General features: G+C 42.1%; 1 protein-coding gene across 2 annotated transcripts in view; it reads right to left on the minus strand.

Annotated features, from left to right (window-relative positions):
• The window catches only part of rpap2 (RNA polymerase II associated protein 2), an 89,455-nt gene that overhangs the window by 50,867 nt on the left and 24,674 nt on the right, over positions 1-13,914 (minus strand). For both annotated transcript variants that reach the window (XM_078218890.1, XM_078218891.1), the window contains exon 10: positions 3,181-3,249. In XM_078218890.1, coding sequence (XP_078075016.1) covers positions 3,181-3,249 — 69 coding nt within the window. The remainder of the gene's footprint in view (positions 1-3,180; positions 3,250-13,914) is intronic.

The following is a 13,914-nucleotide window of genomic DNA, read 5'->3' on the forward strand; positions in this document are numbered from 1 at the left end:
TCCCTTCCTCTCTTAAGCATCAATGCTATGCTAGCAGTCCTTTGTAGCCAGAGAAGATGATGATCAGCAGCTTATCTATTTCCACCCTTGCTTTCTTTGCAACTAGGATACATTTCATCCTGCTAACATTTCCTCTCTCACTATGTCCCTGCAGATTGGAGGGTAGCGAATGTCACTCCAACATTCAAAAAGGGAGGTAGAGAGAAAACAGGGAATTATAGATCAGTAAACTTAGCATCGGTAGGGGGGAAAATTGTCGAATCCATTATCAAGGACTTTATAGCAGAGCATTTAGAAAGCAGTGGCAGGATCAGACAGAATGTGGAGATGCCGGCGTTGGACTGGGGTAAACACAGTAAGAGTTTTAACAACACCAGGTTAAAGTCCAACAGGTTTATTTGGTAGCAAATGCCATTAGCTTTCGGAGCGCTGCTCCTTCGTCAGATGGAATGGATATCTGCTCATAAACTGTATGCCTTGTTTATGAGCAGATATCCATTCTATCTGACGAAGGAGCAGCGCTCCGAAAGCTAATGGCATTTGCTAACAAATAAACCTGTTGGACTTTAACCTGGTGTTGTTAAAACTCTTACCAAGATCAGACAGAGTCAGCATGGACTTACGAAGGGGAAATCATGCTTGACAAATCTGTTGGAATTCTTTGACGAGGTAACTAGTAGAGTTGACACGGGGAGCCAGTCGATGCGGTACATTTGGACTTTCAGAAAGCTTTTGACAAAGTCCTGCACAAGAGATTATCGTGCGAGATTAAAGCACATGGGATTGGGGGAAGAAAACTGGTTGGTAGAGAAGAAACAAAGAGTAGAAATTAATGGGTGCTTTTCAAATTGGCAGACAGTGACTAGTGCGGTGCCACAGGGATCGGTGCTGGGACTCCAGCTTTTCACAATATATATTAATGATTTAGATGAGGGAACAAAATGTAACATCTCAAAGTTTGCAGTTGATACCAAGTTGGGTGAACTGTGAAGAGGATGCAGAGACCCTTCAGAATGATCTGGACAGGTTGGGTGAGTGGGCTAATCAATGGCAGATGTAGATTAATTTTATTTATTAGTCACAAGTAAGGCTTACATTAACACTGCAATGAAGTTATTGTGAAATTTGGATAAGTGAGAGGTTATTCACTTTGGAAACAAAAACAAGAAAGCAGATTACTACCTGAGTGGGAGAGGAGAAAGTACAGTGAGATCTGGGTGTCCTTGTGCACCAGTCACTGAAGGTAAGCATGCAGGGGCAGCAGGCGGTAAAGAAGGCAAATGGCATGTTGGCCTTCATTGCAAGAGGTTTTGAGTACAGGAGCAGGGATGTGTTATTGCAACTATACAGGCCCTTGGTGAGGCCACACCTAGAGTATTGTGTGCAGTTTTGGTTTCCTTTTCTGAGGAAGGATGTTTTTACTCTCGAGGGAGTGCAGCGAAGGTTTACCAGGCTGATTCCGGGGATGGCGGGACTGATGTATGAGGAGAGATTGACCAGGTTAGGATTGTTTTCGCTGGAGTTCAGATGAATGAGGGGGGATCTCATAAAGACTTATAAAATTCTAACAGGTCTAGACAGGATAGATGCAGGTAGGATGTTCCCGATAGTGGGGGGGGGGTCCAGAACCAGGGGTCACAGTCTGAAGATTCAGGGTAAACCATTTAGGATGGAGGTGAGGAGACATTTCATCACCCAAAGAGTGGTGAGCCTGTGGAATTCATTCCCACAGGAAGCAGTTGATGCCAAAACACTGAATGTATTCACGAGGCGGCTGGATATAGCACTTGGGGCAAATTGGATCAAAGGTTATGGGGAGAAAGCAGGATTAGACTATTGAGTTGGATGATCAGCCATGATCGTAATGAATAGCAGAGCATGCTTGAAGGGCCAAATGGCCTCCTCCTGCTCCTATCTTCTGTTTCTATGTTTATCCCATTCCTTCTTCTTAACTGCAATATCTGCACTATCCCCCTTTTGTGAAGACAGATAAAAAGTATTCATTGAGAATCGTGCCACATCATCTGCCTCCACATGCAATGTACCTTTTTTGTCTCCGATCAGCCCTAATCTTTCCTTCGTTTTCCATGTTCTTTATGTATTTACAAAACTCACAAGTATCACTACTGTTGGCATTGTGAACAACATATTTTTTGAAAAAGAACTTGTATCCAACACGTAACTCCTAGAATGTTTATTTTATTTATTTCTTTATTAGTGTCACAAGTAGGCTTACATTAACAATTAAGTTGACAATTATGCATCTAAGTTACTGTGAAAATCCCCTAGTTGCCACACTCTGGCACCTGTTCGGGTACACTGAGGGAGAATTTAGTATGGTCAATGCACCTAACCGGCACATCTCTTGGACTATGGGAGGAAACTAGAGCACCCAGAGGAAACCCACGCAGACACAGGGGGAACGTGCAGACTTCATACAGACAGTGACCCAAGCCGGGAATTGAACCCGGGGGTCCCTGGCACCGTGAGGCAGCAGCGCTAACCATTGTGCCAACGTGCTGCCCTAGGGCTAAAGAAATGAAAGGTATATTGGGCAAGACTTTTGTTCAACCAAGTCTTGCTGCAAACTTTCGTGGAGATTAGAGTTATAAGAGCACGCTTACATTGAACAACACAGAAAAGAACTAAGGGATTGCAACTTTCCCCTATAATGTACAACCAATAACAAACAAGTGTCTTTGCTGTAAAATACATATTGGGGTTAATATCAGATGAGGACAAGGTCAGGTTTGGCCGCAATGCCCATGATTAAATAATCCGATGATGCTTCATGTTAGCACTATATAACTGCATCACAAGAATGATCCTGTTCTTTGAACAAATGTGAGGCAAGAAGGAAAGTAAAGGAGGTACAATCTAGCAATTAATCCTAATTGAAAAATATATATTGTAAAACTGCCTATTATAGAAGTATTTTGTGTTTGTGCATTTCCCTCCCTGACCACATTTTCCTAAGTACATGCTTTCTTCTAAATTCCTACTGTTGACATCAAGACTCATTCCTCTTTTCCAGCACCTCAAACAGTTACCTCTCAATGTCCTTATTCATGTCATTGTCCATTTTCTTGGCAGATATTTTGACTTATTAATCACGGCCTCCTGATTTACCCACTATCATTTATTTTAACCTCTGAGCAAAAATGAAGTTACAATACTCACACTGAAAGAAGCACAATTGCAATCAAGGTCCATTCTGGAGTTTTGTGAATGATATTTGTGTTCGTTAGCCTGAAAAACATAATTGGAGGGAACAAATCATCAGCTAGAAGAGGTGAAGTTCAAAGGCGTCACACGCTCTTATATTATTTTAGCTTCCATTGTCCAGTAAACACTTAATTTTTTTTAATTTTTAAGGGCCTGTGCAGCACATGATCCCTGACCAAGACCAAGCATGAACACATGGTTGTAGCCAGGTAACACTCGCTGCCTACATTGTCCTCTAACTGCCTACAGGTGCACGAGGGCATCTTAGGGTGTTTAATAAGATGTTTGTCTCTACCACCTTTTGATTTGGAACACTGCAGCTATAAAGTGACATCCTACCATTTGATAGCTTCGTGTAATGTTTTGCCGAAACGCTGCAAAGCGTCATCTCATCAACACTACTCCTTACTTCTAAAAAAAAAGTAATGAATACTACCAGGAACCACAGACCCGAACAAGAGCTGAGCAAACTAATATCATATTTTATTTCATTAATATCAAAAATACCACATAGGGAAGCGAAATTACATTATAACCAAAAATAACACCCTATCATAGTTTCATTATGCATTAAAAAGAATCTTGTTCTGAAGTCAAATATTACTCTAATTCCATTCAGCAATCCTCTGTACCCAACACAAAATTAAAAGTTAATTAGAATCACTCGAACGATACAAAACCAAGTTCTGCTAAAGGATGAACCTTTGAGTAAGTGTTTTCCCTTCAGCAGAGGCTAGGCTCAAATCATAAGCTTTTAGATTATGAAATCTGACATTACTGCATTGGATTGCTACCATTAGAATAACTAATAAGTAGCTTACTCTTAAAATGTCAAATTACTGTCTGAGAATCTTATTGCTTCATTATAATACTAACTTCTACATCCAAAAGATAATTCACAATTTTTACTTGAGAACTAGGTACATTATCCTTTAAAGAATTTCATAACATACACACTCATGCGGCTTTGCCTTTCCCAGACCTAAATAGTCATATTCTTCAACCTCAGAAGCAACCACAAGAATCCTGGAATCCAGGATGTAAATACATTAAAACATTTAAATCTTCCTGATGTCATAGCTGAATTCCAAGCTACTTGACTTCTGGGTATTAGTTTTTAAGGTTCAAGGTCCTCCTAAAAAAGGTGCCACTATGCACAACACCTACTGCATTTTCCTTGCCAGCCTTTGGCTCCGAGCAGATCTATCCCCAAATCCAAGCTGTGATTCAAAAGCTGCTCGATAGCCCTCGACAGATAAAATCCCTCTAGCCCTCTCCCACCAGGACTCAGCTGCTGCTGACCTTCTGCCCGAGCCCAAAAGACTTCTCCATCTACTCAGCCCCCGGCCAGATTCTTTCCCCACAAACAAAGAAAAAGAACAAAGAACAAAGAACAGTACAGCACAGGAAACAGGCCCTTCGGCCCTCCAAGCCTGTGTCGCTCCTTGGTCCAACTAGACCAATCGTTTGTATCCCTCCATTCCCCGGCTGCTCATGTGACTATCCAGGTAAGTCTTAAACGATGTCAGCGTGCCTGCCTCCACCACCCTACTTGGCAGCGCATTCCAGGCCCCCACCACCCTCTGTGTAAAAAACGTCCCTCTGATGTCTGAGTTATACTTCGCCCCTCTCAGCTTGAGCCCGTGACCCCTCGTGATCGTCACCTCCGACCTGGGAAAAAGCTTCCCACTGTTCACCCTATCTATACCCTTCATAATCTTGTATACCTCTATTAGATCTCCCCTCATTCTCCATCTTTCCAAGGAGAACAACCCCAGTCTACCCAATCTCTCCTCATAGCTAAGACCCTCCATACCAGGCAACATCCTGGTAAACCTTCTCTGCACTCTCTCCAATGCCTCCACATCCTTCTGGTAGTACGGCGACCAGAACTGGACGCAGTACTCCAAATGTGGCCTAACCAGCGTTCTATACAGCTGCATCATCAGACTCCAGCTTTTATACTCTATACCCCGTCCTATAAAGGCAAGCATACCATATGCCTTCTTCACCACCTTCTCCACCTGTGTTGCCACCTTCAAGGATTTGTGGACTTGCACACCTAGGTCCCTCTGTGTTTCTATACTCCTGATGACTCTGCCATTTATTGTATAACTCCTCCCTACATTATTTCTTCCAAAATGCATCACTTCGCATTTATCCGGATTAAACTCCATCTGCCACCTCTCCGCCCAATTTTCCAGCCTATCTATATCCTGCTGTATTGCCCGACAATGCTCTTCGCTATCCGCAATTCCAGCCATCTTCGTGTCATCCGCAAACTTGCTGATTACACCAGTTACACCTTCTTCCAAATCATTTATATATATCACAAATAGCAGAGGTCCCAGTACAAACAAGTTGGCTTATAGTTTAAAAAGAATATAAGATCAAGACAGGTGGGAAAGGGAGAGGAAATAGTGTACTTAGAGAGGGAACTTATTCCCTGTTTATTTTTCTTCTGCATTCCCTTTAGGTGGACCACAACATTCTTGATTTGTACCTGTCCAGATTTCAGGGACAATTACTACTCTTTCCGAAGTACTTCAGAATCGGGTGGATTAAGCTCTAATACTGAGATTGTAGATGGTACGAATAGGTGCAGAAATGCAAACTACACTTACTATCATCACTCCTATTATAGCTGTAAAATGAATCACCGGCAAGGAAAATATGTCTCTCAACTGCATTCATTTAGCTTAATTCCAATTTCAGAAATTAATCACCTACCAACAGTCTAACATTTAAACTTCCCATAGAGCACATTATATGCCTCATCAGATTAGCAAACCATGGATTAGCTCTCACACCAACTAACAAACTTGACTACAGCTATTGAAGGGAGAATGAATTTCATCCAATGGACAGTGAATAAAGTCTCTTATTCTTTAACAATTTAATAGTGTAGAAAGTAAAGAAGACCATAAAACTGATTGAGGTTTAAAAGGACGCCATAAACATTAAGAGTGAAATGATCCAAATGCCATATTAAGTTATAGCCTCCCACCCAAATATTTTCTTTAAAAAAAAAACAAACTAAAGGAGTAGTTTATTCAGTTTAGTGTCTCTGATCGCATTGCCTGTGTGTGGATGCTGAGTGTTATGGACGCAGAAAGCCAACACGGAATCATGAATTATTCTAGAGTAAATGACCGGTGGATTACAAAGCAAAAAGAAAAGTTAACAGAAAATAAACATAAACAGCAAATAATTTAGGAGATGCAAGCGACTAGAAATTAATAAAAGTCTAGTCAGGAGACAGGACGAGATGTGTCCCTTTCTTTGCATTGTTGGTATGGGTTTTATTATTATCTTGCTAACTTTCACCTTCAAAGCATGATTCGTAATTTCATTCATGACCAATTTGGTGCAAGGGCACTGTCCCTTTAAGAATTTAACAACACACAGACTTAGGGTGACTCCTCCCTTTATATATGTAACTGGTCATATGCCATGACCTTATAACAATGAGAGTCCAAGAATACCAAATGCAGAATGTTAATTGAAACTTTAAATCTTCCTGGTTTGGGTAACACTTGAATTTCACGCTACTTCCTTGACATTTGGGTGTTTTTGCCTGAAATTTCAAATCAAAACAAGCGGTTGGTTCCCAGCCCAGTCTGAGGCTCCACTGGTAAACATTAAGCCAGATGGATGATGGAATCAACTTGACAAGACTGCTCAAATGTAACATCCTAGCTAATCTGCCATGAGATACGAAGGAAAAGACAGCTTAAATTCACCTGGGGTAATTATGCAAAATACTAGTCAAAGCATCTTTATTCCCGTCCGCTACAAGGATCCTTTGTTGGTCACAGTTTCAGGGAGCCTCACAACAAAAGGATGCAGATATCCACCTAAATTAATTGAACCTCTCTTTATATGGACTGGCAGCAACCTAACACCCAATACATCACTGTCAAGAAGCAGTGTTCAAATCAAGCGGTGTGCGGGAGTTGGGTGACTTGCTCAAGTACATTCACTTTGGTCTCTTGGTGCATTATCACCAGGCTGCTCAATGATTATGCAGTCAAGCTTCTCCAAAGAAAAACCTTTTGCTCAATCGCCAGTCCCAAAGCAACCACATTCCACAGTGTAATCATCTTATTGTGACTATATTAAAAGGAGGGCTAAAAGCATACAACCTATAGGTGTGGCACATTTATGTACGCGGGAGCAGACAAAGGCCAATCACTTTTAAAGCAAGCTGCACCTCAGGGCCAGATCCTCAGATGAACAAAGCTTTCAGTTCAGGAACAAGCACAAAATCATGAGCAAAAGTGGTCCATTAATTCTAGTCTTCGGCTGTGGTTAGCAGTAATAGTATTAAAGTTGTCACCTGAAGAAAAGGCCAACATTAATGTAGAAAAAGCGAAGGCAATCACGAGACAAGTATTAATATGTGCTTAATGAGATTATAATCGCCCTGGTGACTTGTATTAAGAATACCATCACAAAATTCCAATACCTTTCACTTCAAGTGTCTGGTTAAGATGCTTGTGCAACATGGGGGGGGGGAAATCTCAATAATCTAAATAAAAGCTCTGAAGAAGTCAAACAGATTCAAAACGTTAACTTGCTTTCTCTCTTCACAGATGCTGCCAGATCTGCTGAGTTTTCCCTGCATTTCTGTTTTTTTGTCGCATTAATCTAAACTTGCTTTCATCAGTTAGCTTTCCATAAATGTTTTGAAATTCACGATGTGGAGTTTGCTAATCTTCAGAAAAATGACAACACGTTCTAAGAATGACACAGCGGCCCACGTGTCTCATTCCAGCCACTCCCGGAAATATCCAATTAGCCCCTACTCCCCTGGCTTGTCTCACAGCACTATCTTTTTTGCCTTCAAGTATTTTTCAATTCACTTTTGAAAGTTATTGTAGAATTTGCTTGTGCACTATATCTAATTTTAGCAGGTCTCTCATTGTAATGCTCCTAGCAAACTGGGTGATATTTGTAAGGACTTAAAGTCTGTTGCACATTACGTGGTAGAACGCTGATCCTCTTGGTAAGGCTGGCTGAAGAAGCCTAGTCGTTAAGCAATAGTCCAGGTGATCCAGAGCGCGATTGTTTTTCGCTTCAGGATCACTTCTAGACTGCAGCTGAGAAGCAATCGTAAGACTGTTTCATATTTGTAATAAGTGATATATCTGCATGCATTTGGACATACCATTTTTAATATGCCCAAGTTACCAGTGATATTCTTCATGTTAACGTAGGAGAGATGAAGGATGAGAGGAGACCTAATAGAGGTGTATAAGATGTTGAGAGGCATAGATCGGGTGGACTCTCAGAGGCTTTTTCCCAGGGTGGAAATGGCTGCTGCGAGAGGACACAGGTTTAAGGTGCTGGGGGGTAGGTACAGGGGAAATGTTAGGGGGCAGTTTTTCGCATAGAGGGTGGTGGGCGAGTGGAATCGGCTGCTGTCAGTGGTGGTGGAGGCGAACTCAATAGGGTCTTTTAAGAAACTCCTGGATGAGTACATGGGACTTAATAGGATGGAGGGTTATAGGTAGGCCTAAAAGGTAGGGATATGTTCGGCACAACTTGTGGGGCCGAAGGGCCTGTTTTGTGCTGTAGTTTTCTATGTTTCTAGACAGATAATAGTTTTAAGGACCACATTATAATCAAGTAATACAAAATAGTCCTGATTTAAAGTCGCAATTATGATCCAGAAAAACCACAAGTAAATGAATCATAGGTTGCCATCAGAATCAATATTAAAGCCTTAAATCTTAAAGGCTCCTTCAGACATTTCCTGCTGAGAAAAGACAATGCACGTCGGAATACGGTACAGTGGCACAGCGGTTAGCACTGCTGCCTAACAGCGCCAGGGACTCAGGTTCGATTCCTGGCTTGTGTGACTGTCTGTGCGGAATCTACACCCCGCACGTTCTCCCCGTGTCTGCGTGGGTTTCCTCCGGGTGCTCCTGTTTCCTCCCACAGTCCGAAAGACGTGCTGGATAGGTGCATCAGTCATGCTAAGTTCTCCCTCAGTGTACCCGAACAGGCACCAGAGTGTGGCAACTAGGGGATTTTTACAGTAACTTCATTGCAGTGTTAATGTAAGCCTACTTGTGACACTAATAAATAAACTTAAAATACATTTGCAAATACATTTGTACATTCCTAGCAGTAATAACTTGCAAAATAAAGTACATCACTAAATACAATACATAAAACAATGTAAATTGTGTTTAAAAATTATACCTTCCTTCAGGACAATAAATCAACCAGCTTCCATCTAGTGGCAGACACTGGTCAATGCAGGTAGCAACTGAAGTCCCAGGACTATCTGCACTGACCATTTTCTGCCACTAGATGGAGGCCAGAACTTAAGTGGGAGTTCAAAACAGAAGCCAGGGCCAGAAGAGAAGTGGCTGAATAACAGATCTCAGAGACTAAGGACACAAGTCAGGGGCTGGCAAGGGCAAGAACAGAAGCACTCTGGGAAAGGTCATGTGATCAATGGATCAGCGCTAAGCTCTGCAGTCCTACCACATCCAGTTGTGAATGGTGGTGGATAAAACACCACCTCCACTATTATCCTCAACACCAGTGCCTCGCAATGCTGTGTCCTCAGCCCCTTACTATTCTCCTCACACACTTATGACCGTGTGACCAAATTCCCGCTCCAACCCCATTTTCAAGTTTCCTGATGACACCACCATAGTGGGTTGCATCGCAAACAATGACAAGACAGAGTACAGGAGAGAGATAGAGAATCTGGCGAAATGGTGCAACGGCAATAATCTCTCCCTCAATGCAGTAAAATGAAGGATATAGTCACCGACTTCAGCAAACATAATAGAGGACATGCGCCTGTCTATATCAACAGGGATGAAGTGGAAATGGTTGAGAGCTTCAAGTTTCTAGCTGCCCAGATCATCAACAACCTGTCCTGGTCCCTCCACGCCGACACTAGTTAAGAAAGCCCACCAACGCCTCTACTTTCTCAAGAGGCTAAGGAAATTTGGCATGTATGCTAAGACTCTCGCCAACTTTTACAGATGTACCATAGAAAGCATTCTTTCTGGATGTATCATAGCTTGGTATGGCTCCTGCTCCGACCAAGGCTGCAAGAAACTACAACGGGTTGTGAATGTAGCCCAATCCATCACGCAAACCAGCCTTCCATCCATTGACTGTCTACACTTCCCGCTGCCTCAGAAAAGCAGTCAGCATGATTAAGGACTCCACGCAACCCAGACATTCTCTCTTCCCCCTCTTCCGTCAGGAAAAAGCTACAAAAGTCTGAGGTCACACACCAACCGACTCAAGAACAGCTTCTTCCCTGCTGCCATCAGACTTTTGAATGGACCCACCATATATTAAGTTGATCTTTCTCTACACCCTAGCTATGACTGTAACACTACATTCTACACCCTCTCCTTTCCTTCTCCCCATGTACTCTATGAATGGTATGCTTTGTATAGTGTGCAAGAAACAATACTTTTCACTGTATCCCAATGCACATTGATAATAAATCAAATCAAAATTGAACAACTCACTGGAGGTGGTGACTCCACAAATACCCCCATTCTCAATGATGGAGGAGCCCAGCACATTTGTGCAAAAGATTAGGCTGAAGCATTCGCAACAATTTTGAGCCAGAAGTGCTGAGTAGATGATCCATCTCAGCCTCCTCCAGTGGTCCCCAGCATCACAAATATCAGTCTTCAGCCAATTCAATTCACTCCACATGATATCAAGAAAATGCTGAAGATACTGGATACGACAACGGCTATGGCCCCTGACAATATTCTGGCAATAGTCCTGAAGACTAAGCCCTTAGCCAAGCTGTGTCAGTACAGATACAACACTGGCATCTACCCGGCAACGTGAAAAATTACCCAGGTAAGTCCTGAGCACGAGAAATAAGACAACTCTAACCCAGCCAAATATCACCCTATCAGTCTACTCTCGATCATAAGCAAAATGATGGAAGGGGTCATCAACAGCGCTCAGCAATAACCAGGTCACGGACCCTCACTTTGGGTTTTGCCAGGGTCACTCAGCTCCTGACCTCCTTAGAGCCTTGGTTCAAACATAGATAAAAGAGCTGAATGCCAGCGGCGAGATGAGAATGATTACAATAGGCACAATGGACAAATTAATCTCCTTCCTAGAATCATACAACCCCTACAGTGCAGAAGGAGGCCATTTGGCCCATCGAGTCTGCACCGACCACAATCCCATCCAGGCCCTATTTCGGTAACCCCACATATTTACCCTGCTAATCCCCCTGAAACTAGGGTCAATTTAGCATGGCCAATCAACCTAACCCGCACATCCTTCTCTGCTATTATTTCAATGATCTTGCATGTTGACTTGCATCAATCACCAGCATCAATTAACCTTTAAAGTGTTAAACCTGAAAACTTGAATTTTGTAAGCAGCACATTAATTTTATTTTTACAAACAAACCAAGTAAGTTTTGATTCACAAATTAGATTAGGAAGATTTTGACAACACTGATTGCACAGATATTTAAACACTGCTCCAATGTTGATGATATACTTAATCTTCATGTAATTTACATCAAACTCTTGAATACAATTTCTATTGTGACTTCCTAATCATAGTCTAATTTTCAAAATCCGCTTTAAATTAAATTCAGCCTGATGGCCATTCACTAACCCCCAGTTCTCGATCTCTGCTAACTCTGGAGAATAACTCAACATTTCAGTTTTTCTTAACAACTGCTAGCAGACACCTGGAGATTTTTTTTGATAAAGATTTGTTGCTGTACAGGGGTCTCCAGAGTATCTTCAGTCCATTTCTCAGCTGCACTGACTGAAAACTGTTAACTGAAAACAGTTGGACTGTGTGTGCTTCTTTCCAAAGCAGTGAATCCATCTGGTGAGTTTTTATTTTGTTTAAATAAGCCCATTAAAGCCGTGGAAATTATTTTCTACCAAAAAGATAGAGAGTATTTGCTGGAGAGAAACGGTTGTCACTAAAAATTAAGGTAATTAACAAACAGTATTTGGTTGAACAGTGGTTCAAAAAACTACATTGTTCTAAAAAGAAGTATTTAAAAAAAAAAAATTTACACTAAAAATGAACCGATGCTGATTTCCTCAAATAAATTGGCCAACCACACTGGAAGACTGTGAACTGTTAATTTACTCATGGATATAATTAGAAACTTAACCGGGTGAGTCACAAATACAGTGGCTACAAATGGTCAGAGGCTGTGTATTCTGCAGCAAGTAACTCACCTCCTGAACCCCCAAAGCTACAAGTGAGGAGTTTGTTTGATTAACACCCCATTCTCCACTTCAAATATTCACTTTCCACCGCTGGCTGCAGTTGTGTATGAAGTTAAAGTTTATTTATTAGTCACAAGTAAGGCTTACATTAACACGGCAATGAAGTTACTGTGAAATTCCCCTAGTCGCCACATTCCGGCGCCTGTTCGGGTCAATGCACCCTAACCAGCATGTCTTTCAGACTGTGGGAGGAAACCGGAGCACCCGGAGGAAACCCATGCAGACACGGGGAGAACGTGCAGACTCCGCAAAGAGTGACCCAAGCCGGGAATCAAACCCAGATCCCTGGCGCTGTGAGGCAGCAGTGCTAACCACTGTGCTGCCCAATCACCTATAAAATGCACTGCAGCAACTCACCAAGGTTTCTTTGACAACATCTTCCAAACCCATGACCCCCTACTACCAAAAAGGACAAGAGCAAAGCCACACAAACGCCTTGAGGTTACCCTCACACATCATTTTGACATGGAAATATATTGCCATTGGGGTAAAATCTTTGAACTCTCTACCTAAGAGCACCCGGGTATACAAAGCCCCACTGATGGTTGCAGTTCAAGATGGCGGCTCACCTCCACCTTCTCAAGAATAATTAACGCTGGCCTTGCCAGCAATGCTTACCTACCATGAAAGAATAATAAAAAATGTAGCTATGTTGTTGAAAAAAAGTGAACTGTTAATGTGCTCGTTTTGATGTTAACTGTATATCACCTAGGAATCGACATTATTAAGCTAAAAAGACAATGTACACAACTGACTGACAAAATTAAATCTAGTCAATTCATTGAACTTTCTTGGACTACAAACTCTCTCTCCTCCCCGAGAGGGCATTGGTGACCATGTGTTGGTCCATGGTTTGGCAGGTATTTCAGCAGCTTGTTGTTGCCTTCTGCAGGTTCTGACTGACTGGGACACTCCCTTCCTCTTACCGCCTGCCACAAAATATTAAGAAGGATTTGCTGGTTGGTAATCAATCTGTTTGACTGCCTTATGTGTGCACCAGGCGATCAAATCCCAGAGTGCGAATGGAACCTTGAGCTTCTGGCTCCAATGTAGGTACATTGCCACTGTGCCACTAAACACCCAGAGTACAAACCATGCCCTCAGTTTTCATGTTCCAAAAGAAAATGACTGGGTATCAATAAATTATTCTTCACCCAATCAACACTTGGAGAGAGTCAACACGGTTTTGTGAAAGGGAAACCGTGCTGGACTAATTTGTTGGAATTTTTTGAGGAAGTAACAATGTGGATAAAGGGGAACCTGTGGATGTGCTGCATTTAGATTTTCAGAAGGCATTTGACAAGGTGTCACATCCAAGGTTACTACATAAAAGAACTAACAGTGTAGAGGCTAACATATTAGCATGGATAGAGATTAATTAGCCAACAGAAAACAGACACTGGGCATAAATGGG

The sequence above is a fragment of the Mustelus asterias genome, chromosome 8, assembly GCF_964213995.1.
Source record: "Mustelus asterias chromosome 8, sMusAst1.hap1.1, whole genome shotgun sequence".
Lineage (NCBI taxonomy): Eukaryota > Metazoa > Chordata > Chondrichthyes > Carcharhiniformes > Triakidae > Mustelus > Mustelus asterias.